Below are 25066 nucleotides of genomic sequence, written 5' to 3' on the forward strand. Positions count from 1 at the left end.
GAGAGATACTGCTGCAGTAAGAAGACCTTCCAGTCTCCTCTAGCCCTGGGCTTTTGAGACAGGATTGTCTGCTGATGGTGGTGTCGACTGCCGGCAGGCAAAGGCTTCTGGCAGGCAACAGGTTAGCCAGAGCCCTGTGCTGAGAAATGGAAGCGGCCAGTGTCGGCCTGCTCCCCTCCAGCCTTGGCACCCGGTGACAGAGCTGATACTGCTGCCCTTTTTCGTGACAAATCAGCAAAAGTGTGTGCATGTGTGTGAGCGTGTGCACAGAAAAGGGAGAGAGGCTAGCGAACATGGATTAAAGGTTTTCCTCTCCCCAGTGGCTGTGCAAAGGAATGAAAGATTTGCATCAAGGTAAGGAGCCTTAATCCAGCTGGAGTGGTACACTCCACTCTGGGAAAAAGAAGTGGGGGTTGGGAGGTGGAGGGGCCAGGGTAAGAGGCAGAGTGCAAGAGGGGGGGAAGCAAGGAGACAAAAGGGACCAAGAAAGAGAGAGAGGCTCTGAGCCCCCTTCTCTCCCCTCCTCCCTCCTCCAAGTGGGCTGAGAAATTTCTAATCAGCACTCCCTAGTTCCTTTTCTCGCAGCAGTAATTCCTTTCTGTCCTTTGTTTGTCTTTATTTTTTGGCTTATGCATTTATCTTTTATTTGGTTTTTGTACACTGTGACTTCTTACTGCAATTTCAAAAAATCCTCCATGAGGTAGAATGGATCTGGTGTGCTGTCCCTTTCTCCTACCCTGCTATCCCATGTGCCTAAGGCTAGTGTTTTAGTAACAACAGCAAAGGATGAAGAGCAGGTCATCCTTTATTCCTTCCTGTGAAGTGACACCGGTTAAGAAATGTGTGGGATTGTGTTCTTCTCACTCTAGAAAAAGAAGGTATAATGTACCAAGTATCCTTAAGCACTTGTGTAAAGGTGGTTCTTGTGAATGACCAAGTGCAGGTTGATTCTGGAATGAATCCTTCCCTCATGTTTATTGTTGTTCTTATTAATGCTGTAATTCCTAATGCATTTAAAACTAGAGAGAACTGTTGCACTGGAGACTGAACTCCAGTTTTACCTACAGAACAAGCAGAGCAAAATTTTTTACACCTCATAACTCAGGCTAAGCTTGGAAAGATGACGCTTAGAAGGCTGTCCACATTCAAGTGTGATCTTTTTTCCCTGTTAAGTAATTTTTCACCAGTAATTTGGTACTTGTTTACTATCTCTGTGCAGAAGAGCCACTGCAATGCAATAGTGTAGCACAAAGGCCAGTAGATTTACTACCTCTGCTTCCCCAGCCACAGTTCAGGAGAGCAGGCAGAGAGGACGTGCTGGAGCACAGTTGTGCTTTGATGTTTCCTGGCCAGGCTGAGCAGACTTCTTGGGAAGGCAGGAAAATGGATGGACGTTTTTATCTGCCTTGATTTAAAGTATTCACCTGACCTCCCTTGACTGGCTGCACACAGCATAAGCATAGTGTAACTGGGAAGAAATCTGACATTTTTCTTGCATTTTATTCCTGTGAGATCAGCTTGAGTGGGACTGACAGCAGTGGAAATTCCAGTGCCATCCCATGGACGGGTGTTGTGACTTGATGTTATATGGCTTGGAGAGTCTTTCCATTTCTTTTCCTTCATTCTCAGACTTTTTGGTGGTGACCAGTTGCTGAGTGATAGTTCTGGGAATGATTTCTGGGGTGGTGAACCAAGACTAAATCAAGAGTCATCTGACAATTGAAACATCTGTCAGACAGTAGTAAGATGGGGTGAAATTGATGTGGTGGCCAAAGCTGAGATAATTCTCCTGAAAACATCCAGGGTGGCTTTTGTGAATGTGTGAAGGGGCAACTCATAAGGAGTGTTATGAGCACAGGGAAGCTGCTGAAGAGAGATCAATACCTAGAAAAGCCCATGAAATGTCCTGTGCTCATGAGAAGGCCCTTACATAGTCCTTGCTGTTTCAGAGCTGTGTGCTTCCTTAGGGAACTCAGGAGCATGGGGTGCATGGGGCACAGCATCACAGAGAATGGAGAAGGGCAAGGAATGTCTACTGCAGGAAGTGCGATGCCTCCTGCAGCCAGTTTGCAGAGTCTGGGCTGTGTTCCACAGAGAGTGGTTTTGTGCTGAGGTTCCGTGCTGTGGGTGTTGCGTGCGCAAGGTTACGCTTTTCTCCAGCTGTTTTGTTTTTGTCCCTTTCCAGGTTAAGCAGTTAGGGAGCTGAAATTCTTGGGTTTGTTATGGAGCTGTAAAAAGCAGTACTGTCATTTCACCTCAGCTGCAGCTGACCTATTTAGGTGTTGATTTCTTGCTGGCTAAAAAGGTTGACAATTAGTGGCCACCAAACAAAGAACACAAATCTGATAGGAACCAGACCAAGACATGCAATCCATTTCCCGCAAGCCACTCAACACAAATTGATGGTGATGGCTTTTGCTGATAAATTGCATGAATTTGATCTAGTCTAGCAAAAGTAGGGAAAAATCTGTGCCACACAATCTCGGTGATCCCACTAGCTCTCCATCCACTTGTTTACACATCTGTTTCTCATCTCTGACTTTTCAGTCTTGAAGCCCAGATCTTGTACTTACTGCTCCAGGCTTGATCCACATTTGAAAGTGTTGCTGATGTGAAGGTATGGATAGTGTGCTTGCATTCAGCAGGGGGGCAAAGAACACTATTTGATGCATGGTGTTCAAGGAACAAACCAGAAAGATGTAGCATCCTTTTGCCCAACGGTTTACTTTGTTTGGGGAGTGATACAGACTACCCTAGGGCACTGCCTCTTACCAGTGGATGTACACTTTTCCTCCGAAGGCCTTTGGTATCATCTAGGAGTAGTCTTCCTGAGGTGCCTGGCTCAGAGCCCAAGGATTTCTGTTCTCTGTGTGCACAGCTGCCACTCCTATCAATAATGGTGTGTAAAATCAGAGGCTGTAATTTTTTGTAATTTCATAGCATCAGCTGTAGTGCCTCAGGCAAGTGGTAGTGTGAGCCAAGTAATTGTGAAGAGAGGGATGTGTTGCATGCACAGATAGGGAGACCCATGCTGACCTGGAGAATAATGTGTGCTGCCTTCTCTTGGACTCAAATATCATCTTAGGCCCTAGGAAGATGCAGTGTGAGACCTATCACACTGAGCTACAGTATTTGACTTTGCCATTATCTACAGGGATTAGTGCTTCAGATCAACTTTATTCTAACTGGATGATCTTTAAGGTCCCTTCCAGCCCGAACCATTCTATGATTCTATTCGTAAAGGCTAACTTAAGGCTGTGTGGTGAAGCTAAATCTTCTAGGATTCATCTCACATCAGGGAGGCATAGACTCCTCTAGCGGACAAGTGAAAAGCAGGAGCCTACGTTATCACCTCTCAATTGCTTTCTCTCTTTTACTCTTGGAAGGCGCTTATGAAGATCAGGCTCACAAGGCTCAAATGCGTCCTTACAAATATCCCCTCTGTAATCGCTTCGTGGAATGTTCTTTAATCACCACTAAAATGTATTAGTGATAGCTTGTGTGTAGTGTTGATTGCATAGTTTAGATGCATAATCTGAGGATAGTTTAGGAAAATAATCAGAGAAAGGAGACAAATGCACATTGATGAGAAACAGACAAACCCCATACAGTTATATTTTTGAAGTGCATGTATTTTTAAGCTGTTTTTCTAGGAGCATGCACAGACACAAACCCATGGATTCTTTTTATTTTCTGAGAGTAAGGATATCCGTGTTTTCAAGACACACGACTATCAATATTTGCAGACCTTTTTGGGGGATTTAGGAAAACAAGAAAGAAGGAAAGCAAAATTGTCACATGGTCATGAGACTCCCACAGGCTAGATTTTTCTTGTGGAAGTTAAAAAGTTGTGAAATTCACAATGAGCAGGTTGCTTCTCTGGAGTGCAGGAATTACATTTCCATGATGATTTTGAAATAAGGGCTAATCTTGCTCTGTCTGCATTAGTCAGAACAGAGCAGAGCACAATTTAGTTTCTTTTTAGTCCTACTTATATTAAACTAGACAAAGAGCTACCACGGCACTGTCACTAAGTTTGTCATCCCTTTTGACATCTTTCACTCTTTTTTGCTTTGCTGTATAAACAGCCTCTAGTTCTGTCCTGTGCTACACCTGGGACTTTTCTTGTCTTGGCTAGTCTCCTGAATATTTCTGAGGTCAGAAGTTCCTTTTTAAAGTTGAGGAGGTCCTAAGCAGAGCTCTGTAATTTACATGCATGGACATAACTGATAGGTGCAAAGCCACCATTTTGTCTTCAGGCAGTTGAACATCCTGTTGGCCTTTTTGTTGGATGCTGTTATAGCAGTGACATCATGCATGAGTCAATTCTGAGGTGTTGTGGTTTTTTTTGTTTTTTTTTTTTTTTTTTTTGGGCAGAGGAAATAACAGGTATGTAATTTCCCATTTCAGCCATATATAATTATATATAATTTGACTTAAATAGATCTAGAACTTTCACTGCTCCAGTCTCTCAATCTGAGACACTATGTTGCTCTTAAATGCTATTTCTGGAAAGGATCCAAAAATAATACCTCAGAAGTTAATAAAGAGCTTGGGATAGGATATGCAAGGTGCCAGATAATTTATTGCACATCTCCTCGCAAATGCTTTTGGGTAGAAAAAGAATTCCTGTGTTTTCCCAAAAGCTGCTTTGCGTTTACTTTCTTATCTTGATATAGATATTCACATGGGGAAGGGTGGGGAAAGTTAGTCAGATGAGAATTTGCTAAAGCTTAGCTAATCATTTATTAAAGCAGTCCCTGGCTTGCCAAACTCATTAATCTCATTAACAGAAAAGGGGGCTACAGTGCTGTGTTTACTAAGCAGCGTACTTTGTTCACAGGGGAAAGATTTAAAAATTCACTGTGTCACTGTTTTATCCCTGAACCTGAAGTAACGTGATGAGTCACTTGATCAGCTCATGTCACATGCTGTCTTTGGCCACAAACTGTAGGGTCAGGCATAGAGTTGCCAGATACAGGTCTGACCTGGACCCTTTTGTTTTGCAAAGTGTTTGTCATGTCTGTTGCGTTCAGATGTAACCTGGGAAGCATGGGTCTTTGGAGAGGAGAGAATAAGATCATGTCACCACTTGGTTCACTTTGAGAAGCAAGTGGTGACATTATCTTAGCGCTGTGTGGCCCCCATGTTTTTGCTTCTTTAGTCCCTGGGAACAGGAGGCCTGGCAGAAACATCCCAGCTGCCACTTCTTGAGTTATCTCTCCGCCTACACCTCGGGGAAGCAGAGGAGCTACCTCATGACCCCTCTCCTGTGGGAGCTTCTTGATGGGACCTCAGCTGTGTTTTGTGGTACTCTGGAGAACACTCATAGTTCAGCACTTGGATTTGGGTCCAGGCACTTCTGCCAAAACTAATGACATCTTCCGTTTAACTTCCATATGGCACCAGTTCAAGATCCATAATGTCATGCCTTCATTATATGCATAATATAGCATTCTTGTGTAAATGCTGTAACATCCTTGTGCACAGCAAGCCTTCACATAGTAGTCCCCAGGGTCAAATCCTACCTAGATCTGTAACTCTTTGTTAGTGAATATCTTGCTTCTCTGAAATACACTTCCCCTAGCTTCTGTCCGTACTGTGTTTTTATCCCTGACTGATATTTATAGACTTCACTGTGATTTACAGTTTGGACATTGATAACTTGTTGAAATTAATATTTGGTTTTGGTCCAGCCTCTTTGCTTTGGTTCTGACTCCTGATCCTGAGATCTCTGCTTTTGCTCTCAGGTCTGCAGCTGTCTCCAACTTGACTTTGTCCTTTCGTGCCTGCTGTTTTCATCCTGTTGATGCATTTATTGCTCTCTGTCTGCTTTAAGCTTCAGTGCTTCAGTCTATGCCTTTATTTCCCCACATCCTAAAGAGATCTCCTGTCATTTCACTTTCTTTTGCCAGCTTCCATCTCCTTTTCATCTCTAGTTCCTGGAGAGGGTGGTTTATTTTTGCTGACTCCATTTTCTCTCATCTCTATATAATTTCTTAATCTTCTGCAACCTGGCTCCAGCCCTTTGAAATTATTTTGACCTAGGCTGAGACATCTTCTTCAGTTTCTTCCAGCTGAACATAAGCTTCCTGCTTCCATGATTGTTGTCTTGTTTATTCTTCTGCTTCCTATACTTACCCTGATAGTTTATCCTTGCTCTGTTTTGTTATTTCTTGGCATTTGCCCTTCTCCCCTACTGCTTTCCAACGTCAGGAAGCCTTTCTTTGTCCTCAGTCTTTCATGTCTTCTTAAGTTTCCCCTTAGTCCATCAGTCCCTCATGATGTGTAAATGTCTTCTGCTTTACTCTTGACTGTTTCCTTATGTCTTGTCCTCTTTTTCATGGTGCACTGCTCTGGACCTGGGGGTGTGTGGTAACTGGATGGAGGGACCTGCCATGATTAATAGCTCCCATACCAAAACTGGTTCCATTTTCTCACTTTCAGGCCCTGCTGCCCTTCAGCTGCAGAGAGTGCCCCTGGTTTCAAACTTCCTTTGTGCTCCTGGCCTGTTTCTGTTTCTCCACAGGCTGGCACATCCCTGCTTGGGAAAGTGTCAGCGTGCGTTTCCAGTGTTGTGTGAATGCTCCCTGCCATGGCTGCCTGCAGTGCGAGAAGGAGGGGAGCAATGAAGGGCATGCATGGAATTTTTGGTCATTCCCCTGCGGGTAGATGGAGCACCTCACTCTCCCGAGGGCTCGCTGCTGGCTTTGCTCACTGACTCGTGGCTTTTCCCTAAGCTACACAAGGATGTGGCAGCAGTCCCATGCGTCTTCTCTGAGGCCTTAATACATCAGCTCCAGGCTGCAGGTCTTCTGTCAGTTGGTAGATAAACATTACGTGTAGAGATCCATCTGCTCTCTGGGAATGTGGAAAACTTGAGTGTTTGGGCCATTTTTTCTGCACTTCTCACATAGAGCAATTTCTTTCAGTGCTACATGCCAGCCCTGGCAGGAGCTGTGCAATTTGGATGTAGTCCTTTGTGCAGCTCTAGTTTGGCAGAGCAGGCAGCACTAACTGGGCACCAGAGCACAATGGGCTGGGCCAGAAGCTGTGTGCTGCCCAAGTTTCAAAGTGGAGGTGTGATGCCACTGAAATTGGGAGGACCATGACTTACTCTGCTATAAATTCAGGATCTGCCCCCTTGGCTGAACAGATGTAGGAGTGGAGTATGGTCATCCCTAAAATATCTCTTTCTTATCTGTGAACCTGACACAGAAGCTGTGAATCATTGTGCTACTCTGTTAGGGTCTCTACAGAGTGTGAGGATACTACATTTGAGCCTTCAGCCCCATCATTTTTCCTTGTAGGTTGTAGGCTATGCAAAAAAGCAAACTTGAGCTGCCAACGCCCGTCCTTACATGCGTTGAGCAGTATTCTACCCTAACACCTGAAACAGATTGACATTTTAATTATATGTACGTGGAGAAAATGATGTCATGATAAAATGCAGTAGCTTCCTCTTCAGACAATGCCAAAGTCTGTGACGCTTATGTTTTTGTCTTCTAGCTGAGGTGAAAGGATTGCAGGTCACCGTGCCTGAGAAGAAGAAGGTGGCCATGTTGTTTCAGCCTGCTCTACTTCGCTGCCATTTCTCTACTTCTTCCACCCAACCAGCTGTGGTGCAGTGGAGGTTTAAATCTTACTGCCAGGACCGGATGGGAGAAGCTTTGGGTATGGTGACTTCTGGTTTACAAACAATGAGCAAGAGGAACCTGGACTGGGATCCCTACTTGGACTGTGTGGACAGCAGGAGGACAGTCCGCGTTGTGGCTTCCAAACAAGGATCTGCTATCACTATAGGGGACTTCTATAAGGAAAGAGATGTCAGCATTGTCCATGGTAAATCTTGTACCCTGGTGATGCTTGATGTGGGTTGGAATGGAAATTGCTGATTTGGGATACTGGAGGCTGGCAGTAATTGTTCACTTAACTCCCTTAGGAAAGGCTGCTGGAAGGGACCTGTTGTATGTCAGACATTTAGGATTCAACCAAGCAATTGCAGAACCAAAGGCCATTTCCTTTGGTGCTTCCCTTCATCAGACTCCATGTGGGTCTTCAACCCTGATACAGTATTCTTTTCCCTGGGGTGAAGTGGAAGGTTTTTATTCCTGACTTCTGCATATTCCTCTGTATATAGATTTTCCTTAACAATGGAGTGCCAGCAAGAGAGGTATGAATTCAGTCTCTGTGGGCTAGATTTTTCTTCCTTGTAAATATCACTGATTTTCTTTCCCAGTTCCAAAATAGTAAAATTATCCTATGCCTCATGTCTGCTCAAATCTGGAATTCACCAGCTTACCCCATCATGAACCTAAACCCACACAGTCTTGGGCATTGTGAAGGGGAGTAATTTCCATGGGGTGAAGTCAAGTTGGGCAGAGATGTGGGGATGGGAGGGTCCTTAAACATTTGGCCTGGAAGGCTGTGTGAGAAACTTCATTCCGCAGAAGTACAAGGCTTCTGCTTGACTTGGGAGATCACCTAGGCAGAAGTGGAGGCTCCTTTGTGTGGAGAGCGTGTGGTCAGCCTGAGCAAGGAGGATTGTTTTCCTTTTTCTCCGTGTAACCACTTCAGTTGATGACTGAAATGCTGTAGAGGAGGAACCGTCTAAGTCCTTCTTGCATAGCATGAATACTGTTGGGACCTCTGGCCATAGGTGATGGGAAGGACAGAGAGTAACATTAATTACTCGTCCTGCTCTTGGCACTTGCAGAGTGAGCTGCCTCTGTGGCATTACCTGTCTTCCCACTTAACAGCCACAGAGTCCCAGGCACGTTGTTTTCCTGAATACTGTGATATTCTGGATAAGGCTAACCCCTTTTCTTAGTAAAGAAATGGAATGGATTTGGGACACAAAGACAGATCCAGTGCTTTCAATGCTTCACTCTTGCTGTAGGTTTTGGAGGAAAAGCCTGACCTTTCTTTTTTGCCTTTCAGATGCAGATCTTCAGATTGGGAAGTTGATGTGGGGAGACAGTGGGCTCTATTACTGCCTTATTATCACACCAGATGATGTGGAGGGCAAGAATGAGGAATCAGTGGAGCTGCTTGTGCTTGGTAAACCCTCTTGCCAGATTGCTTTTTCAGCAGATAGCTGATGTATCTTTCCTTCTGCTTTCTCGTTCTCTCTACATATTGGTGCGCCATATTATTATGGGTGTAAGATCTATGTAAAACAGTCTCCACAGTACCTTTGCCATTGCCTTGCACCTTGTGCAGTCATCCACACCTAGGCAAAGTGGGTGGCAAACTCTAAAAAACCAGAATAGTAATGTTTACACCCACACTGTTCACACATTATACAGGCGTAAATGACTACAGAAAGTGCAGGGCTGTGGAAAGTCAGAACCCTTGTTTTTAAGGCATAAAACAATAAACTTGCAGCGAAGTGAGCACTTGAGACAATCTTTTAAAAATAGACGCCCAGAAGACATAAATCGTATGCTTTGCATTCTTTAAACGTTCCCTTTGTCACACTCTTTTGACCTGTGAGGATGTCAAGAGGGACTGTTTTTAATCTACTTGGGTGTGTCAGTTTGGGAGATTTTTCCATCTGCCTGATGCTGCTTGTCCAGTTAGAGGTGCAGTTTCACGGTCACCCTAATCAGATCTGAGTGGGTGATCCCACTAAAAGCACCTGTCCTCTCTGTGGTATGCTTGCTTGGCTCTCTGTTAAGTTCACTTGAGCAGTGTGGTGAGCAGGATCAGTTTATTTCCTATTTGCAGGATTAGCTTTGAGTGATGGCTTCCACAGTCCAGCTCACTGTAAAGTCAAAAAAGCACACATCCCTGCTAGGAGAGAAAAGCAGAGTGGAATGTGCCTTTCAGGGACATTTGTTGACACTACCTTGAGCCAGCTGTAGTACTTCACTGCTAGACTGACCCAGGAGAGCAAGATGAGTTTTTCCCAATGAACTTAAGACCTGCTGACAGTGTTTGTCTGCTCAGCATGCTTGCATGGTTCTTGAGTGTGCAGATTCTGTACATCCTGTAAAGGAAATGTTAAAAAGATTGGGTCTGTAGTGTGCAGGTGATATGCCTGTGATAGAAGATGTCTGTTAAGTGCCTTTGCTCTCACGGCTAAGGTCAGTTTCATTGGCATTTGTCTTTGGAGTTGGAGTTGTCATCACAATGTAAACCAGATTGAATGTGTGACTTTAACAGTGCCATTACCTCCCCTTACTCCTTCAGATGTCAGTCAAGCAATGGACAATTGGAGAATGGGTCCCTCCAGAAAACTGTGTCATGCCCCTGTCTAAATCTGTGGTATGACTGTGTATCATGTATGTTAGTAACAGGCACCAGGCTGACCTGTTAGTTCAGGTGAAGTTATCTCTGCCAGGTGACAGATGTAGCTGTTATGTCGCCCCTCCAGAGGGGTTGCCTGTGGCTGCATTATAACGGGTTGCCGGATTTTGTCCCTTCTTCATCTTCCTGTTGAGGATTTGGTGTCTTCCTCTTCTTTGTGTCTACAAATGTGCTCAGACACCAGTGATGAAACAGTGCCATGGTAACAGGAAGAACCTGTTTTTCAGTGTGTACAGAAGACTATGTGAGTAGGAAAACAAAGAAATCCCCTCTGAAGCTAGCTTGATGCTGTCCCTGGCCCCCGTTTGCTTTGGTTATGTTGGGAGGAAACGTGGTTTAGGCTGTGTTACCTTGGCCACATCTGCTTTTCTGTTCGCTACAACCTATAGGTCTGACCTTGCACTTTGTGCAGCACTCTACTCAGTTTGGCAGCAGTACGAAAACATACTTGTCGTGGGCATACTTTGTTCTGCCTCATGCTGTTTAGCACAGCTTGTGTATATTTCTTTTCCTGGGTAGTGTGTGTGGAGGCAACATTCCAGCTTTTGGAGTGATTCTAGGTTTCCTTCCTGTTCCCTTCCCTCCCTCCCCATCTCCCCTCCTTCCTTTCCTTCATTCCCCTTCCCACCTTAACCTTTTCCTCCTGTCTTTGCTGGTATTTTTTTTTCTTCCTTTTCCCTTGCCTTTTCCCCTTTGACAGCTAAAGGAGGAAGCAGCCAGTGGTGAAAATGCCAGTTCTTATTATTCTGGCATCTTTTGGGATGTTTTTTATTCCATCTAACTGCTTGGAGGGAGACACTGAGTACAGATATAGGTTGGAGCACTTTGTAGGAGACGTGGTAAAAGGGTTTTGTTTGCTGTTTGGTGTTCTTTGGGTGGAACGCAGATTCCCTGTGAGAGTGGTTGGAGCAGTGGAGGGATAGTGTGTGTGGCAGACACTGCGACTCCCACAGCACGTTGCTACTGGCTCCTTGCTGACAGTGGACTTTCACAGTTAATTTACATTGCTTATTTTGGGGCTGCTACACAATTTAAGCATAGATTAGAATTTTGAATAGAGTAGAATTTTTACCCACTCATGTTCTCAGTGGGGGAAGACAGAAAAATCGGAATGGAAAAGGAAATAGGAAATTATCCCTTCTAGGGTTTTCATACTAATGCCAAGATGAAAGGTGTGGTTAGGTTAGAGAAAGATAGTACTGGACAGGGCAGTTTAATATTATGTAGAAACCCAGAAAGGTCTGAGAGACAAAAATGGTAGATACCTAACAGTACCCATAGAGTAGTGTGAATTTCCTTAGCTAAAAGTGGAGGTTCCTGCTCTTTATAACCATTGAACCTGCTCTTTTTGGCCATTAAAAACTGGTCAAAAGTTGTTTTATCGCAACTTTGAGCAAAATCCAAAAACTGAGCAAATTACAGTATTCCTTTTTTCTTAGAGAAGCAATCGGAGAGACTTCCAGTGAAGTCTTTGGTAGCTGCTCAGCCTGGGTCATGATGGGGTTGCATATCGAGATTTGTCACCTGGATGTGTCATGTTGACACAGAAAGTGGCTGGTCAATTTTTAGGTCGCATCACCAAATCCCATGTGGTGTCTTAATTTCAGGCCTATTTCAGAAAAGCATATAAGTGTTTAATTATATCCATTTGTGCTCAGCACAGCTGATAGGATTTATAAAGCGTACCTGATGATAAGCATGTGCTTATGTGCTTTGCTGAAAAGACCATTTGGTAGGTTTTGCTTAGTCAAGGACTTTAACCCTCTCTAAGGGAATAAAATGCAGGCAAGGAAACAGGGTTGGAACCTCTGTGCCTCAGAAACACGGAAGGAGATTGCCTAGTAGTTACCCTCCTGTAGAGTAAGGAAAGAATCTAAATCAGAAAGTACTATTACTCTTTCATTGTTTTGTATTTTTTACTTTGGTGGCATTTGGAATCCCCAGACCTGGTCTAGCATGCTGGAGTCTGTATGAACTCTGCTTTTGCTGCAGCAGGACTATACTGGTACAGAGCTTAGCAGTTCCACAACAGGGGTCCAGTGATGCTCTGTGCACTCCTGTGTATTACTAGAAATGTAGAACCCTTTGCTAACATTAGAAATGGGCTAGTGAATCCATTTGCAACTTCATAGGTTTTTAATTTTTAGAACTGATGTGATTGAATCCAAAAGACTGCACCCTAAATTTAAGATTGTCTACATTTCTATCTTGGTAGCTAGCAGCTGAGTGTCCTGTTTCTTGAAATACAGACAGTGCTATTAATCAAATTGTTATTTGTATCCCCTGGGCACTGCTTTTTATATCAGGATGTCAGTTGTCTTCAGTAAAGTCATTCATTGGAGCCTTTGTTGAAGGGAACTGCAAGTGGATGCAGAGTGCCTGGAGTAACCTTTGAAATAGAGGTACAGGGCAGTGTCAGCAGATACCCCATCCTAGCTTCATGTGACCCAGCTGACATCCGGAAGCAGTCCAGCTTAATTGCATGGTACTGCATATAACCCAATAAGCCTTTCCGAGAGCCAGAATTTACTCCTCAGGTGCAGGGTCCTGTGGAACCAGCTGTAGTGCACCCCTCCCAAGCTGGTACAGGTATGGAGCAGTGGCTGGAGGTGTAGCGAGGCACCGCTGGCTACCCTGAAATGCATGGGTCTGTGCAAGCTCGGCAATGTTTGCATTACAGGACTTTACATAGCTGAGACCATACTTCACAAAATGGTGGCTTCATTCCCAAGGATATAAAATTCCTGGAAGAGGCAGGAAAGTGATTCACTGATCCCAGTTGTGGGTTTGATATTTCGGTTTGTGATCCATGTGCTTTGCTAGACAGCAATTTTCTGCTCTTTCTTCCATCCAGCTCAGCAGCTGATACAACATAAATTATATCTTGGTGAAATATGTTATAATTAATCTTTTAGAAGCTTCAGCTTCTACTGTTGTTATGCTTTAAATAACAACAATTAACACGATATTTTTCTTAGTTTCTGAAGTCTGCTAGCACCTAACATTGGTAAACTGATGTCTTTGGAAGTTTGTATTACAAGCAGACATCAACAGAGGCTAAACCAAAAATTTAGCAAATCTTGACACCCATAGGTAGGCAAGAATGCAGATACATATACACGCAGCATATTGTGTGGTCATTAACATGCTAATAGAGACATGTGTTGGCTTTCAGAGAGGATAAATCTCTACTGGGATGTATGTGTATGGCATGCAGTGCTAATAAGACAGTTCTTACTCAGCAAAGTGATTCAATAGCTGGTATAAACATAGCCAGGTTTGGAGTCTCATTGTGTGCCAGGAGAGACTGGATTATAAAAGTTGATGTGGTTTTGGAGATGGGAAAATTCTTGGCAAAATTTTCCATTACAAGATGATGGTTTTAGGATTTCACTTTCTTTCACTGAAAAGCTGCCAGTCGCATCTGAGCCAGTATTTGGTCACAGCAGTTGGCAGAGATGTCAGTGCTATTGCTGGGGGTGAGAGGGCACCTCCACCTCAGCCGGGGAGGTGTCTGTAAGCAGCTTCACGGCTAGAGGTCTCTGAACTTGAGCTGTGCCTTGCTTTCGTGACTGAAGGCAGGCAATGCTAGCAGGTGAAGGAAGTAATCAGCATGGGAGCCTTCCACTGAAAAATCTAAGGCAGGCATTGATGCCAGGAGGGCTGCTGGTGTCATCCTACTCCTAAAGTGCTTCTCCTGTCCTCACTAGGCACTGCTGCCCTGCCGTGGACCACTGTGCTGCTTGCTGCCTTTGTAATCTGGGTCCAATTCCCCTTGTCCTAGCCCAGCCTACTCCTAGTTAGTTATTTCACACCATTTAGAAGTGCTACTTGTTGCCAAGGTTTTTTTACCCTTCTTTTCCTCCTTATTTACCAGCGACAGCCACACGCTGCTCACAAAGGAGACTGGGGTGATTAAAAGACCTCTGTTACTAAGGTAGCTATAGCAACAGCCTCCTTGGAGGTCTTTGTTGCCTGTTAAAACTTTGATCTCCAAGAAGGGCTGCTGCTGTTTCTCCCTCCAGTTGAGAAGAAGGATGGGAAGAAAGGATAAGGTTTACTCTAAGCAGAGAGAGCACGGAGGAACTTACTGCAGAGCCATGCTTTCCCAATAAATCTCACAGCAGTGTCCTTGGAAGAGCGTCTCACTTAAAAAAAAAACCTCTCCTGTGGTTTCCTGTCTCCCTTCAGTGTGTGTCCTGTGCCAGGGGCCTCTTGTGGTGGCATGGCTTGGCAAATTTTTCAGCCACTTGGGAAGAAATAGTTCCCGCTGTATCTGCTGCCTCCTGTGGCCCCACTGCTGCAGGTAGGGCTGTGGAGGCAATCCTCAATGGGGAGACCAATTCAACAGTTGTTCCCATATTTAGTCAATATTTATCACATTTATGCAATTGCCAGTATTTACCATGTTCCTGACTGCACCTGTGCCTACTTTATTCATGTCATAATTTCTTCTCAGCTGCACCACTTACCCTAATTATTTTTGTGTTTCTTCTCTGCATACTATCTGTTAATTGTCTGCTTGATTCCAGGTCCTCCCTGATCTGCTACTGCTATTTGCTGTCTTGCTCTGTCACCTGCCTGCGTCCTGTCTATTAACTTCTGTATCTCTGCACCGTCTGGAGCTGCTCTGCACCCTCAGAGCTTTTCCTCTCCCATTCCTCCTCCTGCCCTCTTCCACTGCACTCTGCCAGTGCGGACTGGGGGCTTGTGGGCTCCCTCACACCTTGAGGCTGCTGGTACCTGGGGTATGTGAGTTGTCCAGTGAGAGGCACTGCTGGTGGGTAAAGCCCTGCAGCAGCGCGGTGGGAATAGAGACAGGAGCATGTCCCACATCCGTACTGGAATGAGGACAAGCTCCTAGCTCCAGCAGTGCCACCTGGGACAGCCCTGGTAAACGGGGGCATCATCTATTCCCTCTGTTGCCCAGGGGTGTCTGCTGGGACTCGAGGGTGAGAGCTTGCACAGAGGACACATAGCCCTTGCGGGTGGGGGCACAGAGGTGCAACTTTGCAGCTGTGCCCAGCCACGTCTCACAGTGCCTCTGGGCCTCTTCCTCGGGCAGGCAGAGCTGCCATGCAGAGGTGATGTGGCCAGGTGGTCTCTTGGCAGGACGCTTCCCCAAATTGTTTTCTCCCCACCTATTTCTATCTAGCTGCAGCCCTCCACCTCAAAAACAAACAAACCCCCCAAAAAAACAGGAGAGAAATGAGGTGAGCTTAATGCCCATGGAAGGAGCAGCCAGCCATGGGCAATGTGGCCACCTCCTGGCATTTCAGCCATGGAGGACGCCTTGCTCACTGAAACCCTGTCACAGCTTAGGGTACTGTACCACCCACTGTGGTGCCATCCTGGGGTCCCCTCTGCCAGCTACACAAGTGGCTTTGGGGTGTGCCCATACTTGGGCCAGGCTTGCACAGGGCAGGAAGGTGGGAGTCAGCGGTGGCCCTTGCACCCTCAGAGCCACCCTGTCCTGTCCTGTCCCTCCAGTGCCTGGCTGGCTGCCTGCCTGATTTTGTTCCACTTGTTTCTGGCAGCGGGCGGGGAAGAAAAGGAAAAGAAATGTTGCCTTCAATGCAGGGCAGTGGTGAGGAGCCTCCCGTTGCCATGGCAACCCCAGGGTCTCCATGGCGGCAGGCACCCCCCTCCTTGTTGGCTTCAAGCACACGGTGTGGGAAACAGTTGTCAGTGAATTAATTTGGCCTGGGACAGGGAAGGGGGAGAGTGGGAAAGCTGCTGGGGGCATGGCCGTAGTGGGGTGGACTGGGCTGCTGCCTCGGCCCTCCTGGGCTGTGTGCGTCCCCACTGGTGACTCTGGGGCCCCTAGAGCTGTTTGAGGCCTGCTGGTGGGGAAGGGGGAGTAAATTCTCCAAGCAGGTACTCAGCAGAGCCCAGTGGGGCTGCACAAGCAGGGAAACATTTAACAGCTCACAGGTAGCACAGAGGAACTACTTTGGTTGTCTTTGTAATGAGCTACCAAGTTCACAAGCACTGTTACTTCTGAGGGGTGCTTATTCCCACTTGAACCTGTATTTCCTTCTGGAGATCAGAAGGCATTGTAAGACCCAGCACTAGCAGGGATCAAGGCTTTTTATATAGGTTCAAAATGAAACAGGTGCCTGCTTGGACTTGTGAAATGGAGCTTCTGCTCTTTATAGGTGTCACCCTTTACCTCTTGTACCACAAATCTCAGACCTAAATTAGCTATATACCTCCAGCTATCTGTCCATTGGCATCTGCTTTTGGACTAGGGCTGCACATGAGCTTGTGTGGAGATAACACATGGGAGGCAAGCTGTTTGCCTGTGCCTGCCCTGTATGTTCTGCATGCATGTGGTTCACGTGTATTTTGTTCACATACACATGCACACAGAGGCCTGTGCAAAAATTGCTTAATTGCTTGTGCGTGCTGGGAAGTAAGGAATATATTTAATATGCACGTGAAACGTGATGTAAATCCCGTATACTGTGACACAGGGCATACATTTGCATATGTTGGTGCATGTGTTTGGAGCCCACTTGTGGCACCCAAGACTTAAGCCACACATGTATTGTATACATGCCTGTATCTTGTCAGCAGAAATTATACATGAACACTTGCCCATAACAAGCTAGCTGCAAGCGGTTTGGAGACTTGATCCTTCCAGAAAAGGAACTGCAAAGAATGTCATGAAGCCCTTTGTATATGTAGATGAAAATGTTGCAGTAGACTGGCAAGGGTCCTCCCTGAAAGCAGCAAATTATCTGAAGGATCAGCATTGTATCTTTTGTGAAGGCTTCAGGAGCGCCTCATCGCGATGGCGTTACTGTGAGTACTATGCAGCTTTGATGAGTTCCAACTGGTTGCAAAGCACTGCCTGCATTCAGAGTGTGTTTATTATGGCTTCAGCAGGCGTTCTTGTGGATTTTTGATGTCTACAGAACCTCTGCTGAAGCACTGGGAAAAAACAGACAGTGGGACTTCGATTATAACACGCTTCAAGGACAGACTAGAGGCTAAGGAGCTTGGAATCCAGTTCAACATTGTGTCCGAGTGCTGCTTAGTGCAGGACCTGAAGGGCATGTGGGGAGGTTAAAGGTAGCTTTCTACCGCTGTTGCACAGGCTTACCCTTAGCTGGGTAAGCTAACAACGTGTGTCTCTTCAGAGTGCAGCTCTTCTACCTTATGCATGTCTTTAAAACCCATGGCATGATCCTGGTGCTGTATAAAAGACTGCAGAGCATAGCTCCACATAGGGCTGTTCTCCTGGTGCACAGGTATGTGTAAATTGTAGCTGAACACCACGCAGGATGTTTGTGGTGTATTAGGAAAATCAGAGGGGAAAAAAAAGAAAAAAAAATCCCAGACATTCAATGCTGAAACAAATGGGCACCATGTTGCCTTTGGGATTGGATTTAGTTTGCATTCAGTTATAAATGAGAGGTTGACATGCTATTTTTATTTTTATTTTTATTTTCTGATTCCACAGATTTCTACACAAATCCTTCCCGAGTTTGTTTGCTTCACTTGAAAGTTGGCTTCATGCCACACAATCTCACTAGCTTGCTCATGCATCTTGAAATAAGTAGCACATAGTCACTTAAAGATTCCTTTCCTGGAGCTGTCTCTGCAGTTGCAGAGACCCACATGAAGAGCACCACCCAGGGGCATTGGATGCATGTGGCTGACTTTTCAAAGGCTTTGGGTTAAAACTGTTGTAAATCTATCCAAACTACATCACTACATTTTTAATGTAAACTAAATCCTTCTGTTTGAAGGTTGTGCATTTTGCATATGTAGAGCATAATTCCAGAAAGACGTTACCGTGTAACCACACTAAGGGGACCTCCTTCTTCTTGTCATTTTGTGCCTAGATTGAGAAGCTCTGTTTCAGATTCTTTCCCCCCAGCTCTGCTGATAAAGATAAAATCCAAGGACGCAGAAGTGAAAAGGCAGACATCGAGCAGGATGACAGCTGTGGTTGATAGGAATTCACTTAACAGAGTACAAGTGGGCTGATGAGGAAGGGGACTGGAGGCTAAGGCAGGGGCTGGGGAGTGTGTTTTTCTTGCAGTAACCTCTTTCCTTGTTCTCCTCCTTCTGTCTTTTCTAGGCAGGACAGGGCTGCTTGCTGATCTCTTGCCCAGTTTTGCTGTGGAGATTATGCCAGGTATTCAGTCGTTTTACCCTTCAATCACCCAGACCTCTTGTCATCTTGTCTGTTTATCCTTATGCAGCATCTTTATGTGGTGCATGTTTCACTCTTATGTGTCTTTTGTCGGGATAAAAAGAGAAAAGCCTATCGCTTACTGGGAAAGCGTGTTGGGCTGAGATCTGAGAGAGCGGATGCTGGGGCTTGGGGGAGGATTGACCATACTGGAAGCAAACATACAGAGATGGTTGGTGTCAGGCCAGGATCAGTGCAAGGGCAGAAATGCCAGCCGCTCTTTGGGGGGAGGTTTTATATCCAGCCTTCTGCTCTCCCCCTGTTAGCAGAAAAATAACTGCACTCCAGCTTGCGAGACCTTGGCATCCTCGTGTGCCCGTGTGGCTTGTACCTCGGCTGCTCTTGTGCAGGAGTAACTTCCGCTCCCCGGACCATGGCCTGCGGATGCCGTTGTAGCCATCACCACAGATGGTAGCACAGGAGGTGCTGAAAACAAAGCACTGGTTAGCAACCCATCAGTGGCACAGCCCCTTCTGTGCTGCATGGCCAGGGCATTATCTGGGTAACACCAGGTGGCTGGACCAGACATGAAAGCTCTGTGCCCATGATAAATCCCTCGCTAGCCAAATAAAGGAGAGCCACCAGTTCTGGCACTCCTTGCAGAGGAAATGGAAACTGTGCAACAGATTGTCCTTGAAAGGGAAAAGCTGTGAAAATATTTAGCCCTTGAGTCAACTGATGATCCCCTGATGGTGCCCAAGGACTGTTTCTTTCACACGTTTGTGCAAAAATGCAACTCCACATAAATGTGTGAAGCTATTTTCAACTCTGTCTCAGAGATGCACGCAGAGAGAGGGCAGACACTCTCCCACCTCCAGTGTAACTCAAAGCTTCTGGAAGTGCAGCATGGCAAGGGAGGAATTGGTGTTTTCAGCACAAACAGAAGCTGATTCTCTGTTTCCTAACACTTTTTTCTCCCCCTATTTAAAATTTACAGGATGGGTATAAAACCCTTGTGTGTTGGCCAGGTAGCTTTCTGGTTCCCTCACTGCATAAATATAAACAACAAGGGAGTGTAAAAGGCAGCAGCGAATCACGTTTCCGCTGTTAGCATTACCTGAATAAACAAAAGCAGATGCTCCTGCAAGCACAAAAGAGTAGCTTCCAGATGGCAAGGACACATAGCATTTCAGCTTGGTAGTCATTTGACTCTCAGGGTTATACACTTGTATCTGTAACTGGTTGAATCCCAGTTTTATGTACAAAGGAGGAGCCAGCAGGCTCTCTTGCTGTTTTTTTTTAACCTCCTCAGAGAAGCAAGTGGTCTGACTTCCTGTGAAGTAAGTCCTTCCTGATCCATAGGTCCCTGTGACCGGGACACTGATTTCAAACATCCATTTCTGATGCTGAGTGAGCATCTTGCAACGTGCAGTGTACATACTAACCTGACCTCCTTTTTTTCTCCTTGAACATTTCAGAGAGACCACAGGTAGACCTACAATGGACTTGCTGTTGGCTTTTTTCCTCTGCCAGGCTTTTATCCTGTACAGAGTGGTTCTGAACTGTTCACTGACAGCTCTGGAGATCTGATATCTGAGCTTCATTGGATAGCTGTGGCTGGCCGCTTCTGTCATGCGATACTATTTCACCGCCTTCTCTGTATCATCAGTGGTAGTCATAGAGGAAAAGATGAGAACATGACAAAAGAAAAAGCCACTGAGCTGTTGTCCTGCTTGGATTGGCATAGATTACGAAGTACAGGACAGGCAATGATAGTCTGGCATGCTGTCTTGCTTGCTGTCTAGAGCACCATGTAATTTCATCCTTTCCATAAGCTTAGCGAGTTTAGGAGTCGTAGTCTGAGTCTGGCCTCTCTCTCTGGACTTGATGATCTTAAAGGTCTTTTCCAACCTTAACGATTCTATGACTCTCTCCCATTGTATCATTTTCTTTGATGTGCTTTTTCTGGCTTCCATTTACATTACTCATAACCTGTTTATGCCCATTTATGTAAGACCTTTAACTATAATACCTTCTTTTAGCATTCATCCTCCTAGCATATCTACAGGCAGCAGCTACGTCTGCTCTCAGCCTGCTTTTTAACAGACTAACGCAGCAGGCTTCAGCTCCCCTGCTGCAAGGCAGGCATCATGTCCCTTCATCCCCTCAAATCCCTGCTTCTCATCAGCTCCAACCTGAATTAATCTTTTTTATGTACAAAAATGACTGGAGCTGTGTAACATCAGTAACTTTAGATGAAGTTACATGGAGGCCTTGTATGATGGCATTAATATTACTTTAACACCACTGAAAATTCCTCATCTGTATGGCTAGGATTACATTTGCCATCTTTGTGGCCATGTTATGTAAGTGGTCACAGTTGTCCTATGATGGAATACATATCTCTTGTTTTTCAGTTGTTTTCAGCTAATGAAGTCCTGTTCAGAACAGAAATTGTTCTTAATCTTTGGACATGTAACCTTGAAAGTACTGCTGCATACCTTGAAATTCAGTATATTGCTGCATTTTGTGTTTCTTATTGTAGGCCCAAGGACAACTGGCCCTTCCATCATGTATCCCAGTCTTCATCTTTAGTGACAATGCTTCCTTACCTCTTACCCTTAAGATATGTTAAGACATTCTTATTTTCTGTGTCAAGGTCATTCATGAAAATCTTAAATAAGATAGCTCCTAGAATGGGCACTTGACGAACTGTATCAGTAATTTCCTCTCAGCTCTTAGTTTTCCATTCATGAATACTTCTCTCCAACCATTTCCTATTTCATTAGCTGAATTTTTCTCAGCATATAGCAACTACCAAAAAAAAAATTGTTCTACAAGGACCAAAACTGTCTGCACATTTAAATTAAATTCATCTGTTTTGGCCAGAAAAGAAATAAAATATTAAAAAAAAAATACAACATTTCACTTGACACTTCTGAAATGAAATGTTTTGATTTGTAAATGCCAAATTTTTCACTGACATTTTTTAAAGGAAATTTTAAGTTTTAGCTTAAAAATAGCATTTAAAAAAGGGACTTGTTTGTAACAGAATTAAGGGAAATTCCAACAAAGCAAGGAATTTCAGCTTTTCAAACAATGCTGTGGATTAATTAAAAATAACGTTCTTATTTTTGAATTATATTAAGAGCTAGAAATAAGCTTCTGTTTGATTGTTCCAAGTAGAACATTTTTCCGTGACTTTTCATCTTAGAAACTCAGGTGAGAGATGCACTACTTTTCCAGTGTGATTCTGTACTCGTGTTACAATCTTTCTGTCGATAGTTATTCATCGTAAATAATAATATACCAGGAGACCCTGTAGTGAGCCCTGGAGTTTTCAAAAACAGTGGTCTACTGCTTTTTTTTTGTCTCTGGGGTGGGGCTAAATCCTACTCCACTGCAAAGCAGCCCCATCACTTCTTTCTTTGCTTACTTACAATCCTTCCAAGGTGGTTGAATAACCACCTGGGTACAGCTGGAATCTTTCCCCACCAGCTGTCTGACTTCTAGATAGGGTTGGTGCATCTATCACCTAAAAACAATTCCCAGCCTTTTATACATTCGGAGTCTTGAAACTCCGTGGTCTGGATGTGCTTGCTGACCATTCCTTTAAAACCAGGGAATTCCACGTGGCAGTAGATGCAGCCCTGTGCATTCCATCTCCTGCAAAAAGCAGAGTGCCAACGTGGAGAGCTGGAGCTGCCCCAGCATGGACTGGGCACCCACTCCCGTGTGGAGATTTCCCAGCAGCAAAGTTTGAGGAACTTTTTCTCACTCCTCCCATTCAAGCCTCATCGTGGTTTTTATGGACTGGATCTCCTGTGCTTTTATGTGTAGGGTGTTTTTCAGCCACTGAACAGACAGGGCCTGACAGACATCATCTAAGGCTTTGGGGGGTTTGGGGGGAAGAGTGGTTGTTAGGTTTCCTGGCTGACTGCAGCGCCTGAATAGGATGTTCCTTCATTTGGCACATTCAAAAGGATAATTGCATGCGTGGGCCTAGTTGTGAAGGGGCAGGCCTGGCACATTTACTGGGCTATTTATAGCACGCTTTTCACCATTGTTTGTCCCATTAAAAGTAGAATGCGGGTAGGGAACAAACACACAAGCAGGGCATGAACATGGCCAGGAAGAATGAGTCTCTCAGAGATGCAAATGTTGATGGAGCATGTCCTGCAGCATTCATACAGGTCTGCTCTGGGATGAAGGATTTCTCTGCTGGAGAACCAGTGCTCCTACATCTGTGCTGCTCAACTCTCAGCCAGCCAGAGACATTGCAAGAAGGGACCACATTTCTGTAGCTCCATTTCTTACTGTCATTCCATTTCTGCTTCCACACAGAGAGGGACATAGTCCTAGACCCACAGGGAGTCCACTTCTGTTATTCACCTATCTGTTTTGCCCATATGCTCTGCCCTGGGAGGATGTTGCTGAGGTTCCTTTCCACAGTGACTGCAATCTTGTAAGTAACTCTTTTTCTCCCCTTGTTTTCCAGAGTGGGTCTTTGTAGGCCTGGTGATCCTGGGAGCATTCCTGTTCTTCCTTCTGGTGGGGATCTGCTGGTGCCAGTGCTGCCCACACAGCTGCTGCTGTTACGTCCGCTGCCCCTGCTGTCCTGAGTCCTGCTGCTGTCCCCGGGCATGTGAGTGACCCTGTCCAAGCCTGGTGCAAATAATCTTGTGCGCTTCTGCTGCTCTGTGGAAGAGCAGGAGAATTTGCTGATATTGCCTCCTTTGCCCTGAGTCCTTTGCTTGACTAAAGAACTAATTCTTAGGGGGTGAAGCATCTGACCTATTGCTCAATGGCTGAGCGCTCAAAGTTAATTACAAATGTGATTCCCTGAGCCCTCCTTGCCTTGACAGCTCTGCCTGCTTCTCCCAAGCGTCACATTTGCCTTCCAAAGTTGTTGTCATGTCACTGAATGTTGTGGGTCAGAGCTAAGAGCATCCTGGGAGGATTCTTCCTGGCAATGCAAAGCAGCTTCCCTCTATGACAGTGCAAAAATCCTTGCAACCCAGCATGGTTCCTGTTCAGGCTCAGGCAGATCTGTCAAGTTTTGTAAGCCTCATCTCTGCTACTTGAGTCACCAGTTGTTTTTAAAGCTGACCTGCCACTAAATCATGGTGGGGGTGATGCTGGCTGTAACACGTTGAAGGTCCTTCGGTTGGAGTGTTCACGTGACCTGCGCATGTGCATTTTTTAAACTCCTGTCCATGCCCTTTGAGGCTTAGAGAAATTCAGATTGGTCCTTGTAATTTCATTTGTCCAGTTGTCTCCTGCTGGGTTGCCACCAGTGCTGGTGATGTGCAGGTTTCAGCCACATGCTGTGTGGGTCTGTGGGAAGCTGGTGTGATGCTGACTGCCATTGTTTTTTTTTTATTCTTTTTCAGTGTATTTAGCAGGCAAGGCAGCAAAAGCTGGGTACCCTCCTGTAGTCTCTTCCATGCCAGGTCCATACTACATACCCAGTGTTCCTGTAGCTGGTGTCCCGTCTCCTGCTGTGTTGATGGATAAATCGCACCCCCCTCCGTTGGCCCAAAGTGACTCCAGTGGAGCAAGCCAAAATGGTAATGTGCAGTGCCAGGCACAATGTTCAGTCCTCTTACTGGGAGTAGGGCTGTGTAAGGGAGGAATGACTCTTGCTGATGGAGTGGTGTGAATGGAAGAAACGGAGAGAACCTGCATTTTAATCCTGGCTCTGATAATGCTGTTTGCATCCCTTAGGGCCTCATGGTCCAACTCTTCTAGTGCTGTCATCACAGGGTCTGTTTGTGGGTGACTAGTGAGATCAGCAGGGAATGGGAGGCCAAGTTCATGCCCAGGACCCCTCTCATTACTCCTGTGAGTACATACTTGTGAAGGACAAAAGGATGAAACTGGCCATTTTCTCCTTAGAGGTGATGCCTTGCAAGCTGCTCTTTATTGGTAAACTGTTCTTCCTGCCCTCTGTAGGGCACTGTGTGCCCTATGGCAGCAGTGATTGTTGTAGTGTGTTTTTCTATCCCCATGGCATTTGGGGTACAGGGACACGGTCCCTTGGTATTCCTGCCCAAAAGCATTTGGGGCTGGACCCTCTCCCCTACCTTATAGAAGTCAGTAGGTCACTTTTTTTTGTTCATCTTTTGCATTTGTGAAATGTGAGTGATAGAAGGCTTCTAACTAGAAAGAAGTTGTGGATCAATGTCAGACACAGAGTGTTAGTATGATGACTCTTATCTTGGTGAGGGTGGTCATTTCTCCCGCTGCAAAGGAAGCTGCCATCAAGGAAGGATGGGGTAGCTGTTTAGCCACATTCTAGCATGTCAGGATCACAGTGGCTGCCTAAATTCAGATATGCTGCAGCAGAAGTGACTCTCACTAGCGTAGTCACTGTACTGACACAGTATGTTTCCCATTGATCCAACTACATCTTATTTCAAAGAACCACACTAATTATCAATTATTAAATTTGCTCATGACACTATGTTGATAAGACACTTCTGAAAAGACAAGATCAAGTAGCATAAGCAAATAATTAAACTTTTGGAACAACCCTATACATCCTTCTGCTGCCCTAGTCAGTATATTAACCTTTCTGGAATTACAATCATAGAATCATAGAATCAT

The 25066-nt window shown here is 45.2% G+C and overlaps 1 protein-coding gene across 1 annotated transcript; it reads left to right on the plus strand.

The window, feature by feature from the left end:
• Nucleotides 1–335: 335 nt before the first annotated feature.
• Nucleotides 336–24027, plus strand: LOC103781094 (immunoglobulin-like domain-containing receptor 2; the record flags this gene model as incomplete). Its single annotated transcript, XM_008948795.1, has 6 exons — nt 336–354; nt 7510–7842; nt 8941–9060; nt 18404–18460; nt 22956–23102; nt 23851–24027. Coding segments are annotated over exons 1-6 (853 nt in total), but the record flags the coding sequence as incomplete, so codon positions are not given.
• Nucleotides 24028–25066: the final 1039 nt, after the last annotated feature.

This window comes from Merops nubicus, unplaced genomic scaffold, assembly GCF_000691845.1.
Source record: "Merops nubicus isolate BGI_N331 unplaced genomic scaffold, ASM69184v1 scaffold43521, whole genome shotgun sequence".
Lineage (NCBI taxonomy): Eukaryota > Metazoa > Chordata > Aves > Coraciiformes > Meropidae > Merops > Merops nubicus.